Source organism: Cervus canadensis, chromosome 19 (genome assembly GCF_019320065.1).
Source record: "Cervus canadensis isolate Bull #8, Minnesota chromosome 19, ASM1932006v1, whole genome shotgun sequence".
Taxonomy (NCBI): Eukaryota; Metazoa; Chordata; class Mammalia; order Artiodactyla; family Cervidae; genus Cervus; species Cervus canadensis.
This window is the reverse complement of record NC_057404.1, coordinates 227,984-248,865: the sequence shown is the minus strand read 5'-3', so window position 1 is coordinate 248,865 and position 20,882 is coordinate 227,984. Positions and strand designations below refer to the sequence as shown.

General features: G+C 36.1%; 1 protein-coding gene across 9 annotated transcripts in view; it reads right to left on the bottom strand.

Annotated features, from left to right (window-relative positions):
- Positions 1-2,019: 2,019 nt before the first annotated feature.
- NFXL1 (nuclear transcription factor, X-box binding like 1) overlaps positions 2,020-20,882 on the bottom strand; it is a 52,563-nt gene continuing 33,700 nt past the window's right edge. For 7 of the 9 annotated variants that reach the window (XM_043438413.1, XM_043438416.1, XM_043438417.1 and 4 more), the window contains 7 exons: positions 20,636-20,776; positions 17,247-17,413; positions 14,308-14,377; positions 9,895-9,999; positions 5,808-5,894; positions 4,970-5,023; positions 2,020-2,920 (listed from right to left, as the gene is read on the bottom strand). In XM_043438413.1, the coding sequence (XP_043294348.1) occupies positions 2,747-2,920; positions 4,970-5,023; positions 5,808-5,894; positions 9,895-9,999; positions 14,308-14,377; positions 17,247-17,413; positions 20,636-20,776 (798 nt within the window). In that variant the 3' untranslated portion in view covers positions 2,020-2,746. Of the gene's footprint in view, positions 2,921-4,969; positions 5,024-5,807; positions 5,895-9,894; positions 10,000-14,307; positions 14,378-17,246; positions 17,440-20,635; positions 20,777-20,882 lie in introns of those variants that run through there. The other 2 variants (XM_043438421.1, XM_043438422.1) reach the window with 2 other exon arrangements.

Here is a 20,882-nt window from a genome sequence, read left to right as displayed (position 1 = left end):
AGTGATGCTTCCAAAGGCCCACTTGACTTCGCATTCCAGGATGTCTGGCTCTAGGGGAGTGATCACACCATCATGATTATCTGAGTCGTGAAGATCTTTTCTGTACAGTTCTGTGTATTCTTGCCACCTCTTAATATCTTCTGCTTCTGTTAGGTCCATACCATTTCTGTCCTTTATTGAGCCCATCTTTGCATGAAATGTTCCCTTGGTATCTCTAATTTTCTTCAAGAGCTCTCTATTCTTTCCCATACTATTGTTTTCTTCTACTTCTTTGCACTGATCACCTAGGAAGGCTTTCTTATCTCTCCTTGCTATTCTTTGGAACTCTGCATTCAAATGCATTCAAATCTTTCCTTTTCTCCTTTGGTTTTCACGTCTCTTCTTTTCACAGCTATTTGTAAGGCCTCCTCAGGCAGTCATTTCGCTTTTTTGCATTTCTTTTTCTTGGGGATGGTCTTGATCCCTGCCTCCTGTACAATGTCATGAACCTCCGGCCATAGTTCATCAGGGACTCTGTCTATCAGATCTAGTCCCTTAAATCTATTTCCCACTTCTACTGTATAATCATAAGGGATTTGATCTAGGTCATACCTGAATGGTCGAGTGGTTTTCCCTACTTTCTTCAATTTAAGTCTGAATTAACAAATAATTATTCCCCACTTAAAACCACCAATGGCTGCCCACTGCAACTAGAAATTAACTCCAATTCCACACCATGGTCTATCAACCATGCTACGAACTGGCCCTGGATCCTCTTTCCCAGTCACTCACTAAGCTCAAGACACACTGGCTCTTCCACCGATTCCTCGGCCAGGCCAAGCATCTCCCAACTTAATTAACTTTCTCCTTGCTGCTTTCTCTCACTCACAGACTTTTCCCTCAGAATATCAAATGAAGGTCATTCAGGTCACAACTCAAATGTCCCCACCTCAGAGGGACTTTTTCAATTTAAGTAGTTAGTGCTTTAACACGCTCCCCATTTCCCCCATCACTTTCTGTAACATTTCTCTCATCTTTTAATACCGCTTACTGTACATGAAATCATGTTCATTTTATTGTGTATCTATTTCCTGCCTGCTTTCTTCCACTCTTTAGCAGGTCCCTGAAAGGACTGCCATTATTTCCAGTACCTAAAAGTACCCATCACACAGTAAAGGCATCTGTTGATTGAATAAATGAATGCACAGTTGTGTAACTCTGGGTTAATTAAGCTCTGAGCTACTAGCCAAGAAAATAAAAAAACAGCAAACTGTGTTATTCACTCAGTCTTCTGCTCACTAAATTCTTCTGCAAAACTTAAGAAAACTTAGCAAGAACAGAAACCCAACAAACAGACGTGAACTAATCTTCAAGTCTGTTTATTAGGCCAAGATCTTGAAATATATGAAAAGAGCTTCCAATGTGGACACCTAATCATTTAATAAATATTCATTTTAGATTAGAGTAAGGTAATGACTTGAGTGTAAGAGCTCTGATTTAGAGCTTCTAAAACACCAACCCAGTAACTCTAACATTGGGCAGGATAAAAAAGAAATCTAAAATTAAAACAAAAATACAATAAAGAAAGGAATGACTGCCTTCCATCTTTAGACACCAGCTAATACTTGACTAAGGAACGTAACATTAAACAAACTGAGTTAAAGGAAGCAAAATTTTAAAATCCTTCTTAGTACTTCCACCACTTTTTAGTACTACCTGTCGATTACTATGTTTTACAACAAGCATTAGAGTTTTATACACTGATAAAATTATAGGCTCCTGAATGTTTAAACAGTGAATATTCTACATTAAAAATTTGGTATGAAAAATTTTAATGAAAACATTAATTGTAAAAAATTAAACATCAAAACCATTTAAAATGACTTACAATTCAAAGAGATTCAGCTTATTGATACCTCTCTATCGGCTTGTTTTCAAAAGAATTGATTATTTCCAGCTGAAAAAAAATCTACCAATAGGACTGTGGTAAGAAGAAATCAGAATAACATACATAAAGCTTATAAGCCTGTGCTCAGCATATTTTGCTCATAGTTTTTCTTTTATTATTACTTTGAAAAAAAAACACATAAAAAGTTTTACAGAACATGCCAACTTCAGGTAAAAGCTTCTTACATGAGAAATAACCACATGTAAGGATTCTAGCCTAGCATTTTTTTTAAAACAATTACATTTTCCTCTGAGGAACATACTACATAAAATTTTAATAACCGATAAAAATTCCTCACTAATAAACCAACTTCTGGAGTCTAATTATATGGCTTCATGTTATAATTTAAGAGGTCATTTAGAGAATATATATTTTTTAAAAAGTACAAAGTTACATGATCAGGAAAAGTACCTTTTAATAAGTAACCACAACATTGTGAAATATTCCTCTACACATATGGCTCAGTTTCATCTTAATTTTGCCAAAAAAGAAAAAGATGGCTTGAAATAGTAAATGAAATAGGTATGTTGATACAAGGAAGCACAACAAACAACCGACAAGTTACCTTGCCACTGTCTATGCCTTATGAAATATTTTACAATTTCAGTCATGCTTTCACTATTAAATACTGTTATAGTGCCACTTTTAGGATGCTAATTAAGGTAAAGCTTAACATTCTATCCTTCTAACAAGAGTTCAAAGAGAATACAGAGATGAATGTGAATATATACTGTGTTCTACAACGTCTGCTTTCTAATATTCCAAATTTAACAATTTATCTAAATCTAATCTGAGGTATATTAACAAGTCAAACATTTTCTAATCCATAGCCCAGGCTATGTACCATGCAAACACTACTACCACAACTGCCCACAGTGGAAAGAGGTAATATTTATACTTCTGCCATAGGGTTAGCTCAACTGCCACTTCATCTCTCTTCCTGTTCTTCTTCCGACGACCCTTCAGTCTGTTTTCAAAAGCTTCCAGTTCAGCCTAAATCAAAACAGTATTGTTTTTATTAAATTCAATACACACATTGACTTAATTTTTCCACTCAGACAAAAATAAATTGGGGAAATGTTTTAATAGTAATGGTATATAATTAATACACCGATTTGATTTTTTAAAAATACTATCTTTCCACTACTGACCATATTCAACAAATTCAGAGTTGAGGTAAGAAGAACTGGAACCAGAGAGTGGTTTAAGAGACTACTTCAGACTGATGGCCTGCTTTTGATACTAAATATAGAAACATCTGATTTAAAATATAGACATTAGTTTTGTATGGCACCGTTAACCTGTAGTTAATGGGGCTCTATAATACAGAGCTTCCAGCAAGTGCAAACAGATGACACATTAGGATAAAGATACCTATAATTCTAGTTTTACACAATGCTTGTAACAAATATTAACGACTTGTATGGAAGAAATTCAAGTGAGTGAAGAGAAAAAGCTGCTAGAAATTGATTCCTCTCAATAAAATACATTTAAAAACAGAGTAAAAATTCTTCAGGGGAAAAATGCTTCATACTTTAAACCAAAATGACTCCTTTAGAAAGTAGAATTATATAAAAACTCATTCTAAAAAATAACTTTAAAAAAAGGATACCTAGATGACACTTATTATAAAGTGTAGATTTTTAGTCTACTGTAAAGAACTTACTTGTTAAGCTTTAATGCATGACAATATAATATGATACACTGCAATGTTATTAACTAAAGCCTGGTACTTATTAACATATATGTAATATTCATGAAAAATTCTATAAATGTTCATTTAAAAGAAGGAAATAGAAACTTCAGTTAACATATCCATAGCTTTGCTCATAAACCACATCTGAAGACCTAACATATATTCAATACTTAATTTAGCACAAAGTGACATTCTTCAATGAACCAAAATATCAAAATATTCTCAAGTGGTTGTGATATACCACAAAAGGTCAAAATATATTAAAAGCATTCAAACTTGAGAACCACTGACACAGTAAAATAACTAATGCATAACTGATGACTCAGAGTTGTCAAAAGTGGTTTAAATTATGTTCTATAAACTGTTTAAAAGGCAGTAAATAGACTGCCTTTAAATACACTATCTTTAAGATTTCTCTCCATAATGGCTTATAAAAAGGGGAAGGGACACCCTAGACTATTATTAATAATCTCCAGGATTCCAGTCAACCCATGTTTTATTGCATTAGCTCTGATAATTTATTTTTTGATATTAGGCAAATCAATTTTACAGAACATAAAACACGAGAGGTTATTTTATCCCACCTTGCTACATGAGTTGTTTTTAACGCCCTCTCTCAAGACATGCAAATCTCAGTTTCTTCATTCATAATGGTGGTAGTTTACATACAGTGTACACTACCTGCTAAGCATTGAGGGATCTCAAAATGCAAACTGACAGAAAATCACATGTCATTATGAAAAAGTTAAGCCACTCTTTGGAATATATGGTCAATAAATATAGTATCTGAGCAAACAGGAAGTATAAGAATGTACTTGTTATCTAGGTAACACATTTTATCTTGAATGCAGATAAAAATTCAAGAATTCTTGAATGCATTCAAGAGTCTAATGGGGAAATAAGGAGGTGTATTATTAAAACAAATGTATTGGTTAGTAAATAGCACTCATCTGTTACAGACAACCTACAACTCAGTAAGATGAGTGAAGACTGCACTCCAGGGGATGCCTTAAAACAGAGGCTGCCATGTCCTGACCCCCCGTCACTCAAACCAAAAGAGGAGTTATCTCTGGAGAATGGATGAAATCGGCAAGGAAGTAATTGGGAATACACAAAATACACAGAATATCTGGGCACATACAAGGTCCCATGCTTCCTTTAGGGGTTCAGGATACCTGGACTGAAACAAACAAATGGATAATTTTTGTTTTACATGGAACTATGTTTCAGTCCAGAATTGAGCTGACCTAGTTTATTTGTTATGTTTATATGTTTCCACGTATCTTGCATTTGCATAAAAACTAATAATTATGCAAAAAGACCTAAGTTTGGGTGTTTTCTGTTACCTGTTGTCTTCGTTTTTCCTCTTCAAGGGCAGCTTTGGCTTCTGCTTCTTTTAACTGTTTACAGACATTTAAAACTAAATTAACATCGTAATCACCAAATTTTATACAGAATTTTAACATCTTTCCTCCCAGGCTCCACTAACTTATAACAACTTCTGGGAGCTTCATACTGAGAATTATTAAAGAACCATAAATGTTATACACTGAGAAGTGTTACTAGGGTACTATCTAACAGAGTGTGAGGGGCAGTAAAGTGTTATATCTTATTCAGCTGAACAATAAGATACCGGATCATAATTCACAGAGTTACAACACTGTAAACTGAGACACTTTTAAAACTGGACTTTTACTCTTAAGTTACCATATTAAGATTATAATCAATTATTAAATATTTACTGTTTGCTTAGAGATGAAATTGACCATTTTCCTAAAACGCCCTCTCTGGAAGGGAATCTTTAATTTCAAACAAAACCAAAAGTTTATTCACTGATTGGATTAATGGAGGGAAATAGTGACACTAAAAGTAACCCACACAGCAAAGAATCCTAAAATTTTATTTTTGTATTATTTTAACATAATTTTCAGGAAGCTTAAACTAACATTAAGATGAGTAACTATGTTCCAGAGTACATCCACTAACTGGTACAGAGTATGGGAAAATCTAGTACACACCAGCACATCTGAGAGTTTTAAAATAGGCCTACACACTAGGCTTTTATCACAAAAACAAAAAAAGGATGAGATTTCAAGTTCTTCATAATAAGCACATAAATTAATAAACAACATAAATAGGGAAAGGCCACTGACACATTAAAAATGACGCTTAACGTGACGTTACCTCAGATGCTTTCTGCTTCATCTCTTTGCATGTTGTGTCACATTCTATGGAAATCTGATTTTCACGTACTTTGTTGCACTGCACTTCCTACAAATAAAATTTTTAAAAATTTTACTTTAAAAGATTTCCCTCAAAGTTGTAGTAACTGCATGCCAAAAAAAAGCAAAATTTCTCTAGCAGCTTAAGATTATGCCTATTATTTCATTTTTATTCTTCATTTCTCTTTATCGCTTCCTATTACTCCTCTGAAGCCTCCAGGGAGGTGAGTAGTGCCATCCAACACAGCCAGCCAAGGCGATGGAAATGTTCTATATTCACAAGGGTGGTGCTCCCCACACGTGGAGCCCGAGTACTCAAAGTGTACTGAAACCAAGGAGCTGAATGCCATGTCACGTGTTATTTAATGCTGACCATTGAAATTCTAGTTTAAATAGCTGTAAGTGGCTGGTGGCTGTCACCACAGTGTGGCTCTAGAGTCTTTCGGAGAGCTACAAGTTTTTCTCTCAATCATTTATCTTTTAAAAAAAGCTGAGGTGAAAATCATTCTAAACCTTATTTCTGTACTTCACTGACTCCTTAATGAAATAATAAAAAATATACTTTTATTGATGAGGTGACATCAAGACTATAATCAATTTGTGTACTAGTAAAGTGATGCTTAAAATTCTCTAAGCCAGGCTTCAGCAATACCTGAACCATGAACCTCCAGATGTTCAAGCTGGTTTTAGAAAAGGCAGAGGAACCAGAGATCAAAAATTGCCAACAGCTGCTGGATCATCGAAAAAGCAAGAGAGTTCCAGAAAAACATCTATTTCTGCTTTACTGACTATGCCAAAGCCTTTGACTGTGTGGATCACAATAAACTGTGGAAAATTCTGAAAGAGCTGGGAATACCTGACCACCTGACCTGCCTCTTGAGAAACCTATATGCAGGTCAGGAAGCAACAGTTAGAACTGGACATGGAACAACAGACTGGTTCCAAATAGGAAAAGGAGTACGTCAAGGCTGTATATTGTCACCCTGCTTATTGAACTTATATGCAGAGTACATCATGAGAAACACTGGGCTGGATGAAGCACAAGCTGGAATCAAAGATTGCCGGGAGAAATAGCAATAACCTCAGAAATGCAGATGACACCACCCTTATGGCAGAAATTGGAGAGGAACTAAAGAGCCTCTTGATGAAAGTGAAAGAGAAGAGTGAAAAAGTTGGCTTAAAACTCAACATTCAGAAAACTAAGATCATGGCATCCGGTCCCATCATTTCATGGCAAGTAGATGGGGAAACAGTGGCTGACTTTATTTTTGGGGGCTCCAAAATCACTGCAGATGGTGACTGCAGCCATGAAATTAAAAGACACTTACTCCTTGGAAGGAAAGTTATGACCAACCTAGACAGCATATTAAAAAGCAGAGACATTACTTTGTCAATAAAGGTCCGTCTAGTCAAGGATATGTATGTGGTCATGTATGAATCTGACAGTTGGACTATAAAGAAAGCTGAGTGCAGAATTGATGCTTTTGAAGTGTGGTGTTGGAGAAGACTCTTGAGAGTCCCTTGGACTGCAAGGAGATCCAACCAGTCCATCCTAAAGGAGATCAGTCCTGGGTGTTCATTGGAAGGACTGCTGTTGAAGCTGAAACTCCAATACCTTGGCCACCTGATGAGAAGAGCTGACTCATTTGCAAAGACCCTGATGCTAGGAAAGATTGAGGGCAGGAGCAGACGGGGACGACAGAGGATGAGATGGTTGGATGGCATCACCGACTCAATGGACATGGGTTTGGATAGACTCCGGGAGTTGGTGATGGACAGGGAGGTCTGGCATGCTGTGGTTCATGGGGTAGCAAGGAGTTGGACGCGACTGAGTGACTGAACTGAACTGTAACAAAATAAGTGGTCTTTATTTTAAATAGTCTAAAGTTTGCTTCTGTAGATCTTTTGTCTGCCCTTTATTCATTCCATACTTCTTGCTGCCAGATGTCATTTTTGCTGTAAGTGGTACCAAGTTGCTCCTTTCTCACCACACCCTCAGGAACTAGTTTTTTAGTTCAAATCTACCAGAGTAAGGAAATGAGATCATCAGATCCTGAGCAAAGGACATACACTGTAATGAAAGGACTTTATAAGTACAGAATTTTGGCTGAGGTTGGTGAGTCTTGTCATCCAACGATAGTCCAAAGGAAAAATAACATGGATAAACATTAGAGACAAAAATAAATACTGCATGTTAGTGTATATTGAGTCTATCAGTCTGGAAAAAAGATCACTGTATCTTTTCTCATTCAAAAGGTACTTATAAAGTACCTATTACATGCCAAGCACTGCATTAGGGACAGGGGATACAATAAGGAAAAAATTAAAATGGTAAGTGCCAAACTAATAATAATAGCAGCTGCTATTTATTAAACATAGTGTAGTCATGGTGCTAAATGCTATATAAGCATTGTCTCTTTTACTCCTTTCAATAAGTCTATGTAAACAAGGTTACACACATCCTAGAGTCACAAAGCTCTCAGTCATGAACTTGGCACAAAGTATAACGGAAGTCAAGAGGGAGGAACACGAGTCCTTTCAGAAGGAGGCGGAAGGAAAGAAAACCTTCCCAAACCACGAAATAAGCATAAACACGAAGCATATGCCCTATGCACTAAGTACAAACAGGATCCTACAAAATGGGGCAGTAAAGGAAAAAACTTACATGCTATACAGAAGGAACATAAATAGTATCACACATTAAAGCGGAATACAGCCGATGTGCTAGTGCACCTAAGAGGCAAATCACAGAGCGGACTAGTAGGTGATCTGACTGGACGAGCGGCAAAGACAGAGGCCCCTCCTATGCCATAGTTCTGTATACGTATACCTCATAAATGCTTGTTTGTTCCCCAAGTAATGAAGAAACAGTGAAGAACTTGGGTTGGAAATATTATATTAGAGGCATGGAAATCTGCTATGAAGGTGTTTTCAAAGTCTAAGAATAAGACGTTGCCAGTTCTAAGGGGTGGCAAACTGCACTTGGATAGTAAGATAAGGTTTGAGAGAAAACCTGAGAAACATTTCAGATTAAAAGTGATTTGACTGAGTATTGATTTTCATATAGAGGTGATCCATTTAAAAACCTAAAACTTAGGGATCCAACTCCAGAAAAACTTAGGCCTATAAATTTAAATTCAGAAATTAACCATCCCAGGAAATGATCGTTGGAGCTGTAAAAGCAGAAGAAGAGCAAAGGTCCTCAATAAAAGCAAAAGATTTTCAATAAATATTTGCTGAATAGATGAGTAAATGAGTAGACTGAAAGAGTAGCTTTAGTGAACAACCGTAAGAATGTGAAGAAAACAAGGAGTTACAACTGTAACTGAGAAAGGGAAAATCAGAAGAAAAGAAAAGAAATCTTCCTAAGAGTCCACAGTGTAAACAGGGAAGTCAAGGAAAGGAGAACTGACCTGAGTCCTTTCTAAGTTTCGCCAAACGGTATGCAGTTTGCTACCACTGAGCTTTCCAATCATTAGCTCCTCCATGACCATAACTTTTATCTTTTTTTTTCCCATTTTAACCATAACTTTATCTTAAAATTAACTCTAAGTTTGAATGTCATTTTATAATTTTATAAGGCTGAGTATGTGAGGTCTTTTTAAGGTAACATTTTCACAACAGAATACTGAATATAAAAAACTTTTATAAGTAAGAGCAACAAAGGTTAATTCCAGACCATTTCTTAAATCATGAAACTCACTTCATTACTTACCCTGTCACTTATGTGGAGACCTCAAATCTAGAACATGGATTCTGTCCAAAAAACAGCACTGAACTCAGTTCCAATATAAAATAATCCTTTTTAACTATTAAATTGCAGAAAACTAAGCTGCCAAACAGTGATGATTTTTAAAATAAGCATTTATAGAAATAGGCCAATAATGAAAAAACTCTTAAGAAATAAGAGCTTAAAATTAAAAAGGCAAAAAATTAAAGTCAAAGAACTACCAAAACACACTCTCCCCACCAAAAAAACAAACAAACAAAAAAAAGAAACCAACAAAAATGTACATAGGAAAGAATTTTTAATAACTTAAAATATTTACCTTTTTTATTCTTTTACAAGGACATCTAAGTTTCACCTTTTGGTTACAATTAAAGGGACATTCACCAGGATGACACATTTCTTTGCATCTATGACCACAAGGAAGCTAAAATAAAACCAAAATAAAACAATTACATATTTATAGTCATACTCTACTTCCCCTTTCCCCCAACAACTATTTTAAGAAAAAGTCAATTACAATAGGGTCAATAAATCTTGGACAACTGGCTGAGTTTATCATTTTTTTCTTTTAGATATAAATAATCTTAATTCCCAGAAATGTTCAATATTCTCCCTGGTTCCACTCCAAGAGTACACCTTACATCACTCCTGAGGCTAGTTAGAGCCCTGTGACTAAGTTCTGGCCAATGGAATGTAATCAAGAGCGCCTCCATGCCTTAAAGCTTTTAAGAGCACAGGTCTATGCTCCTCCCTTCCCAGTGTACTGGTAATGAGGATATCTAGAGCAACGAGGCGGAAAAAGCAATGGCACCCCACTCCAGTACTCTTGCCTGGAAAATCCCATATAGATGGAGGAGCCTGGTAGGCTGCAGTCCATGGGGTCGCTAAGAGTCGGACACGACTGAGTGACTTCACTTTCACTTTTCACTTTCATGCATTGGAGAAGGAAATGGCAACCCACTCCAGTCAGTGTTCTCACCTGGAGAATCCCAGGGATGGGGGAGCCTGGTGGGCTGACATCTATGGGGTTGCACAGAGTCAGACACGACTGAAGCTGAAGCGCCTTAGCAGCAGCAGCAGAGCAACGAGGATCCCATGAGTCACAGAGAACAGAGCTGCCCTGCTAACCTGGGTCCCATGGAGCACACTTTAAGAAATTCAGAACCCTTTTCCATTGTCTTTAGTCTCTCTCGAGTATGCAACCAGCTTTCAAATTTTTTAAATTTTTAGCTGAGACATTCATACCAAAACTAAATTTGGATCATTCACACTGCATTTTCACTAATCCTAGCATAGTGCAATGCTACCTACTAGAATGAGTTCCACACTAGGCATTCCTGGGCCACTTCAGTCTTGTTTTCCTCTACACCTAATACTAGGCCTTCAACACAACTTAACAAGCACAATATTTATTCACTATCAAACACCTGTCTCAGAGTATTTGTTTCAAGGACTCCCTCACCTCCCTCTCACCTTCATTCCTGCCAGTGCCTCTAGCCTGTCTTCATAAACAAGACAAACACTTGGCATTAGCTCACCACCTATCCTTTTTTCCCTTCCAAATGTCTTTACAGCATCTTGTTCTTTCCTTAATCTCAGATGTAATTACATCAGTCATCTTCTCTGAAAGTAATTAATCACTCTACTTTAAATCAGTGATTCTGAAGTGGAACGTGAATAGGGAAACATATCAGAATCAGTAGGGGAGATCTTTTTGAAATTACATAGACTCATGGCTACAGTGTGGTCTCTCACTGATCATTATTCTGTCTCTTCAGTGTGCTGGGGAGAAAGGAACTTTGGTAGACTTCTAAGGTGCTATATTTTTTTACCTAGGTGGAGTTATATGATGTTCAGTTTTTAACCATTTTTTATACTGTACATGTATGTTCTATGCACTGTTGAGTAGGTAATCATTTCATTATTTAAAAAATCAAATCACATAACCATTTCCCTGTTAGATATGCAGGCATGTATTATTTCAAAAGCCAGATTATACTCTGAAAGGGCAGAAAAGTAGTCCCAAAGAAAATTGCTTAGAATGTAAAATATATACAATGACTGTATCTTCATTACAGATTTCACAGCAAAAAAAAAAAAAAAAGACATTTTTAAAAAACATCTAACCCTGGTATTCATCTGAAGATGAGATATCCTACCCTTCCCATTTAAAGTGAGATGGTTTCCTCTACTCTGCTGCTGCCAAGTCACTTCAGTCATGTCCGACTCTGTGCGACCCCATAGACCCTACTCAGCCCTTGATATCATTCTGCTAGCACTTTGGTAAGTCAAAATAAATGGCTTACCAACAAGCAATATTGTCTAGTTCAAAATGTCTCATTTTAATCCCAATAATTTTTAAAGCTCTTTAAAAATAATTAAAGAAAGTTTGCATATCAATATTATTTATGGGTAAATACCCATATCATCATCACCATAGCTGGGACATCCATAGCATTTACCATATACTAAGATCTTTACCTGTTACTGACTCACTTAATATTCAGCACTCTGAAATGAGTGTTGCTACTGCCTCCATTTTACACACGAACAATCTGATATACAGAGACATTAAATAATGCGTCCAAGTAAAAAAACAGAAAAGCTTGCATGGGAATGATAAAACCAAATGCAGAAATGATTTTTAAAAGTAGAATTGTACATACGAGGCATGGTTTAAATAAAGGTTCAGTTCTTCACGCTATCTTTATATATTTCCTTTAAGTTTAATCCAAACTTAACTGAACAATCCAATAGACACGTGGCATGTATATCAGAGAAGCAATGTAACTAGAACACACTTATGCCATCCCCACAGTTCACTCTTACACTCACACTCAATAGACATTTACCAACTACCTAACAGGTACAACCACGGACTGGATACAAAGACAAATATGACATAGTCGCTACCTGCAGGAAATCTATAGTATGATAAGGGGAAGAGAAAGCAAACAGGAATTTATCAATGTATCAAAATTTGTCATAATCCTATATCTTAAGTCTGAGTCTAAGATAACTGTGGCAAGTTCAGAAAGACAGTTCTTGGGTGATACCATCATAGTCTACTGGTTCTCAAACTGTGCCAGACCAATATTATCACCCTTATGTAAGAGTTTATTAGAAATGCAAATTCCTGGACCTCCACTCCAGGCCCACAAAATCAGGAACTCTGGCGTGGGGCCCATTAACCTGTTTTAACAAGTGCTTATAATGATTCTGATGCACATCAGAGTTTGAAAACCACTGCTGTAGCCTTATCAGAACATAAACTAGATTGAATTCTATTAGACATAATAATGTTCACCTGTCTACCCCGAGACTGTTCTAAACCTTAATAACCATATGGACTGTTCCCAACATAAGGATATATTTTTCAAGAAAGTCCAAGGAGACACTAGCAATACCAGGGGCTCCAGAATGTCCTAGAATTAAAAAATGATGAGCATGGGAAGAATTTTTAAATAAATAGTACATATTCAGCTCCAGTCCCACCCAAATGTCATAACAGGATCCAAACAAATCATAACCAAGGCAATGCTAAATTGCAAATTAGTGATCCCTGAATTAAACGTTTACTTCTGACAGCAATCTCATCCCAAATTACTGTTGTCAGATTAAAAATAAAACATCCTCAACTACTTATTACCTGAAACTTGAATCTGAACAGAAGAAAATCTATTTTAACAAGGGGAAACTCAGAATTTGACGAATTCAAAAATTAAATTTGAAATATCCCACGCCTCTAGTTTCACTTATATAAGAAAGACAGGATTATTAAAATAGCATGTATTGCTTGAAATTTCTCCCTTTTATAATCTCACGTAACTTTTAAAATTCCCAGGTTCAATTTCCAATAGTTCTTAAACAAAAACCCACAAATGTGTCCAAAGTTTTAGTTAAAAGGGAAATACTGTTAATAAAAAGGCATATCCTACACTGATTTGTTTTTTCTTTAATCTAATCTAAGAGACAGACTACTATAGTTGCGACTTTGCTGTCATCTCCTCCTGATTCTAAATAGGATAAGAAACACTCAGGTAAGTATATAAAGACAAAGAATTAAAGAAAAGAGGTGCTACTAGTATACTTACAAGTAAAAAGAATTCCTTTATAAATCAAATAACTGTCACTTCCCTACTCCAACGATCAAAAAAGGACTGTCTTAACTTTTAAGTTGGTCAAACAGAGATAGACTGCTTTGGTTTCTCAAAATTACTGCCGGGATAAATTCCCAGTGAGTTTTTACCTTTTAACTCTGAACAATTTTTCTGAACTACTTTGGATACTTTCAGCTTGAAAACAACGCATGTACCAGCATCATAATCTCTAAAAGCATGACTTCATATATGAATGCTTTATACCAATTCAAATAATGAGCTTTAAGGTTTACACACACACATGCACGATCTGTTTTTTCTACTGTGGATTTACTGTCCAACTGCCCATAAGCCACACAGTTTCTAATCTACTTATATTTCAAGATGGGAAAACATTAGATCATTAAAAAAAAAAAATCTTCAAAGGGTCATTCCTGCTCCTACTATCCCAAAATATTACAAAGAAATGTGCATCTACCCGAGCTACAAGTTTCTACACGTATCAATCACATTTTGCTTTCTGGGCCCACATATCTAGTGGGTCCAGAAAAGACCTAAAATAAGATGAACAAACAACAAAAGAGAAACAATGCCCAAGAAATACAACGTAAAAAAGTTGTATTAAATCTTACCTCTTTAGGACACTGATTTTTACAACAACTCAAGAGATTCTTTTCATTTACATCAGCTGTGGTTATTTTTCTAAAAAGATGAGAGGAAGTTTTGATGACAGTCAAAGCAAAGTCCATTTTATCGTATGGTTTTTCTAAAAACAGCTCACAATTTCAAACAGCAATGCAATAAGCTTATCAGAAAAACTTTTTTTTCAGTTGATTCTGGATTAAGCTATTTATTAATGTTAGAAAATGATTTATTTTATATCAGTTCACTTGAAATCAGTCTGTGCTTTTATATCTGATTCAGGGGGTAACTCTGAAGTCATAAACATCAATGAATAAAACTACTTTCTAACAAAGAGCTGAACAGTAGATACATGAGTCAGTAACCAATGACAATCTAAAAATCCCCATCATACATATCTCACTTTTCTCTTCACTATTACCTTTCCTCTCTTTTCCTTTATTCTTTCTTTTCCTATTCCTTTCACTAGACATAATTGCTAAAATACACCTGAAGTTTAGCCTCATTAATGTTAAAACTATTATCTTAAGTATCTGTATCAAATAAGCTAAAAACCTGTACCCTAGATAACACAGGCAATTTTCTTGACAAAGTTTCATGTAATAATAACATAGTTTTTATACTGGCTCTATAACTGAAGTTTTCATACTGGCTCTATATTTTCATTCTTACAGGTAAAGTGCTCCCCTCTGAACTTAAGAGGTAATATTATTTTGTTCCTGTTTCTCTGTAACTAGGAACAAGTTTTTCAAGGCCTGTATCTTTTATAACTAATTTCTATAGAAGAAAGTGCATGAAGCAGAAAATGACTAAAAGGAAAAGATGACTTATGAAATGGAAAGTAAATGAAATTATCAGAAAAAATACTGAGACTGAAGAATTCTGTGTAACATGGATTCAAGAAAAGGAAAAAAGAACTCTAGAGCTGTGGTAATGGAAACCACTTCAATCCATCTACCTCCAAACATTTCTACCCAAAATCATTCAGCTCATTAATAACAAACAGAATCACTGAAATTCCATGACATCAGCAAAACCAGAAGACAGAAATTTCTACAAACTGCAAATGACCTGTAAGTAGACAAATTAAACACCAAATGCTAGCAGAGCTGTTTCTCAAGCTCCCGTAATAAATCTTTGCAGACAGCTTGGCAGAGTTCTGGAGAAATGAAAGGCAGGAGAAGACAGGGACTGAGCTAACGCTGCACCAGGAAGAAAAAGTCCACCACAAATGTGAAACACTGAAAAAGTCCTGGTGAATCAAAGCAAGAGAAGAAGCTTCTAAAAAGTATGCAAGAATCAAGAAGCCAGTGTTAGAAAGGCAATGCTTTGTGGAAGAAGGTAAAAGGAAAAGGTGTCCTTTGGAGACCACATGACAAAGGAAAAAGAAGCACGAGGGGCAAGTTTAGGACACTGCGAGACCGAAGAAAACAAACTCTTGGGACATTCCTGGCAGTCCAGTGATTAAGATTCCATGCTTCCACTACAAGGGGCATGGGTTCGATCCCTGCTTGAGGAACTAAGATTCACAGAGGGCACAGTCCCAAAAAAGGAAAAAAGAAAACAGCCTCTTTTCATCAGTAACACTCATTAATAAAGCAAAACTATCCTCTTAACTCTTCTTACAAAATTTCTAAAACTAAAAATTGTAATTTTTTAATTTCATCAGAATAATTTTAATATTTAAAAAGAATAAAATCTGACTTCCCAATTTAAACCATGCGTCTAGAGTATAAGTGGGAGACGGAAATGGCAACCCACTCCAGTATTCCTGCCTGGAGAATCCTGTGGACAGAGGAGCCTGGAGGGCTGCTGTCCATGGGGTCGCACAGAATCAGACACGACTGAAGCGACTTCATGCACTGGAGAAGGAAATGGCAACCCACTCCAGTATTCTTGCCTGGAGAATCCCAGGGACAAAGGAGCCTGGTGGGCTGCCATCTCTGGGGTCGCACAGAGTTGGACGCAACTGAAGTGACTTAGCAGCAGCAAAGTACAAGTGACAGAAATATTTTTAAGATACTATTAGCATTTACTCTGGCCACCTGATGCGAACAACTGACTCACTGGAAAAGACTCTGATGCTGGGAAAGATTGAAGGCAGGAGGAGAAGGGGACGACAGAGGATGAGATGGTTGGATGCCATCACTGACTCGATGGACATGAGTTTGAGCAAGCTCCAGGATTGGTGATGGACAGGGAAGCCTGGCATGCTGCAGTCCATGGGATCACAAAGAGTTGGAGATGACTGAGCAACTAAACTGATTACCATTTTTCTGAAAGTATGGTCCAAAAAGTCAGAAATAAACTCATATTCCCAAATTTCATCTGAGTAAAATATACTTACAAAAATTCCACTTTACAGATGGGTTAATTATGTCAGATCATGATTAAATAGAAAAAAAATGAAAAAAACTTTCCCTCCACATAATCCACAAGCAAAAACTTGCATTTTTAAGTAAGGAAAATATGGAAGTCATATCCTAGTACGGTAATTGCCATAACAGTAACATCTGCAATAAACAAAAGCCTACCTTTTAAATCTATGATTTAAAAATTGTGCCTAAGTAACTATATGCAAGTCAACTTTGAACCAAAAATTCTAGCTGACAATGGTATTTGAACAATCTGGTATAGGAGTGCTTCTGCTGTTTCTCTAAAAGCAAATTTTTTCCTAACAAAATCTTACATGAAATACCCAAATGGAAAAAAGAGAATTTCCCTGGTTAAAATCAAGAGAAAGTATCTGGAAGGTGAAACAGCCTACATTTCTTCCTTCCAGATCTCTACTGGAAAATCGAGGCCTTCAGCCTGTAAGGACCACATTGAAAAATATTCCTTAAAGTATTCTATAAAAGGTTCTGAATTACAAAAAAGATAAACAGTTAAAATGGCTAGTGAAACAAGAATATTTCTTCAGACTACTTACCTACATTCCACATAAAGACTTGTGATCTTGCAGTGACATTTTATCCTGAGCATCTGAGCACAAGGAGGGCACTCTCCAGGGTGACACGGCAGGACACACGGGTGAGGACACCCCGACGGCCGTGACTTAGAGCACCCTTCCTCACAGCGAAGGCATTCCGGGCCAGCCTGGCAAGTACCAAGGAAATAAACCACTGAAATACAGAAATCAAACATTTCCATACAGCTAAAGCTATACAATTTATATCTCATTAAAAGGAAGTACCTCTGCAGCTCTCGGAAATTCAGTTAATAAAATGGTGCTATGCTTTCACTCTTCTAAAAATATTCAAATGAATAACAGCAAGATTATCAATGGGACCATTACTCACAAAGATTTTTGTCTACCAATCTCATCTGATCAAACTGCTTTCCCTTTAAAATGGACTTGATTACATGAAGCTTTCCTACTAAAATGTAAACTACTTCCTAGTCAGTGGTGGGGGGTGGGGGGTGGGGGGGAAATAGTGTAAAAGCTTACCAATTTCCACTCAAGAAGTATGACCATCATCTAACTAAAGAAATCAACATACTGTTAACACATAACTAAAAATTACCAAAGCATTCAATGTTCTAGGAATGTTAATCGCATCTGGCCAAGGAGAAACACATATAGAAGGGAAAGAAAATGACTAGCAGTCTATTTTTTAATGCACTTCAGTGAACCAAGATTAAATTACATTTATAAATAAATGGACCTTAATTTAGCTCAACAAAGTACCTCTTTTGTAATCATGGCTGAACTTAGGAACAATAATGTTTAACCCTCATAACTCAGTATCCATGTCAACTGCTCTCATTTATTCATGTGAAATGCCAGGCTGGATGAAGCACAAGCTGGAATCAAGACTGCCAGGAGAAATATCAATAACCTCAGATATGCAGATACACCATCTTTAAGGCAGAAAGTGAAGAGGAACTAAAGAGCTGCTTGATAAAAGAGGAGAATGAAAAAGTTGGCTTAAAACTCAACATTCAAAAAACTAAGATCAAGGCATCCGATCCCATCACTTCATGGCAAACAGATGGGGAAACAATGGAATCAGTGACAGACTATTTTCTTAGGCTCCAAAACCACCACAGATGGTGACTACACCCATGAAATTAAAAGACGTTTGCTCCTTAGATGAAAAGCTATGTTAAACCTAGACAGCATATTAAAAAGCCAGAGACATTACTTTGCCCACAAAGGTCTATATAGTCAAAGCTATGTTTTTTCCAGTAGTCACATATGGATGTGAGAGTTGGACTATAAAGAAGGCTGAGTGTAGAAGAATTGGTGTTTTTGAACTGTAGTGTTGGAGAAGACTCTTGAGAGTCCCTTGGACTGCAAGGATATCAAACCAATCCATCCTAAAGGAAATCTATCCTGAATATTCATTGGAAGGACTGGTGCTGAAGCTGAAGCTCCAATACTTCGGCCACCTGATACAAAGAGCTGACTCACTGGAAAAGACCCTGATGCTGGGGAAGATTGAAGGCAGGAGAAGAAAGGGACAGAGGATGAGATGGTTGAATGGCATCACTGACTCTGCACATGAGTTTGAGCAAGCTCCAGGAGTTGGTGATGGACTGGGAAACCTGGCGTGCTGCGGTCCATGGGGTCGCAGAGTCAGACACGACTGAATAACAACCAACACAAATTCAGTTCTTTAGCAGATACGTATTAGTTAAATTATTAAATTACTAGACCAAAGAGGTACTTTGTTGAGCATCTCTATGTCTTTTTTAATTGACATAAAATTCTAAGCTATTTTTGACATGCAGGATTACAAAGAAAAAGTGTTTCAATTATCAAACATTATAATTTCTTTTTTAAAAAATATATATTAACTTATTCCATCAATACTTATTCAGCATTATGTGCCAGGTATTGTCCCATATACTGGGAATATGTAAGACTGGACAGGGTCCTTGGCCAAGGAATTTATATTTAAGTAGGGGACTATAAAGAACGTAACAGAATATCTTCATATATACTGAGAAAAGATAAAGCAGGACCTATAGGAAACTCAGTTGAAATGTTACAGTAAAGAATTTTAAAAGTTTCTGAATTATTTAATTTTCTATACATAAATTAGAATGATCACAAAGTTATCTTCCAAAATAATTTTCATTGATATACATTGCAGTAGTCTTCCCTGAATGTGAGACAGGGATGAACTTGTAGCTAAAGTGAGAAGAATTGCACATAACTTATAACTCATATTTTGCCAGAGCAATTCACTGCCTAGGAAGCCATGTCACGTAATCCAAGGTAACTGTAATTCCCCACCGTCATATCACTTCTTTAAATGAGTTTTTTCTGACTCAGTTGCTATTCTGGCCATACCATCATACATCAGCTATTCTCTAAAGAGATTCTGAATCAATAAATTAGTTTGATTTTATAAGTCCAGTATCTTCCTCGTTTTATCATGACAATATTTTTACTAAGGATCAAGGTATGGCTCAATGAAGAAATTATAAGCAATACAAGTTACATATATATTTACACACGAAAAAATACACTACAGACATTTATGTTGCCATGTATTATAATTACCAAATCAAAGACCAAAACATCTAACAATGCAAGTGAAATTTTCAATAACACAATTCATATAATAATTTTAACATTTGTTATTGTAACATTACTTAGTAATAAAATGAAGCTTAAAAATGTTTGACTTATTCCTTATTAAGCACATTCCTAGAATTATTAGGATTCCCTACAAAATGGAAACCCAAGAAAAAACACTAATTATTTTAAAAATAAAATTTATATTATTTGAAATTTGATTAGCTACATTTCTTTTTCCATGTAAAATGGCAATTTTCAGACTTTTTCTAAGGTTGATATCTCATATGCTTGTAAAATGCTTTTAGTAAATCTCACACAATTTACACGTATCCCATATTTGTGATGTTATTTACTGCCCACAGAGAATTTATTAAAATCGCGAACATCACCTAGTACCCATTTTAGGTTTAAAAAACAGCTGACAGCAAATGCTCCAGACAAAACTTTGAGATACAAACGGATAGCAGTAGAGGTGATACTGCCGCTACTAACTGTCTAAAAGGGACAATTTCTGTGCTTTTATCATAAAATCAAATCCTATGTATTAACACAGGTACAGCATGCAAAGAGTACCAAAGTAAAAGGCATGTTATCGTGAGCTAGCACAAAGATGCAGAGAGAGGTACGCCAAGTGTTACAGCTGGTTGTCTTAGGAAAAGCAAGGAAGGAGGAGGGATAAGGGCAAGAAGAGAGAGAGAAATTATAGCAAAATATTTATGGCATGATTATTAAAAGAAAGTGTTTTAAGCATACCATAACCATGTATACATTCAATCCAAGGACATTACCTTTTTTTTGCCAGTGCAGGAATCTGTTTCAGTTACTTTGTGACACTCTTTCATACATGTATGATTCTGACAATTTAAGGTTCGTCCACAAACTCTCTTACAAGAATAAGGTCCTACAGCATGACACGGTATAGGGCTCACCTTAAAATTTAAGAAAAAAAAAGAAAAATTAGCAATGTACACACATACACAGCCTACTGGAAGCATGTTTCAAAAATGACTGTTATTCATTTGAGAACAAGTTCTA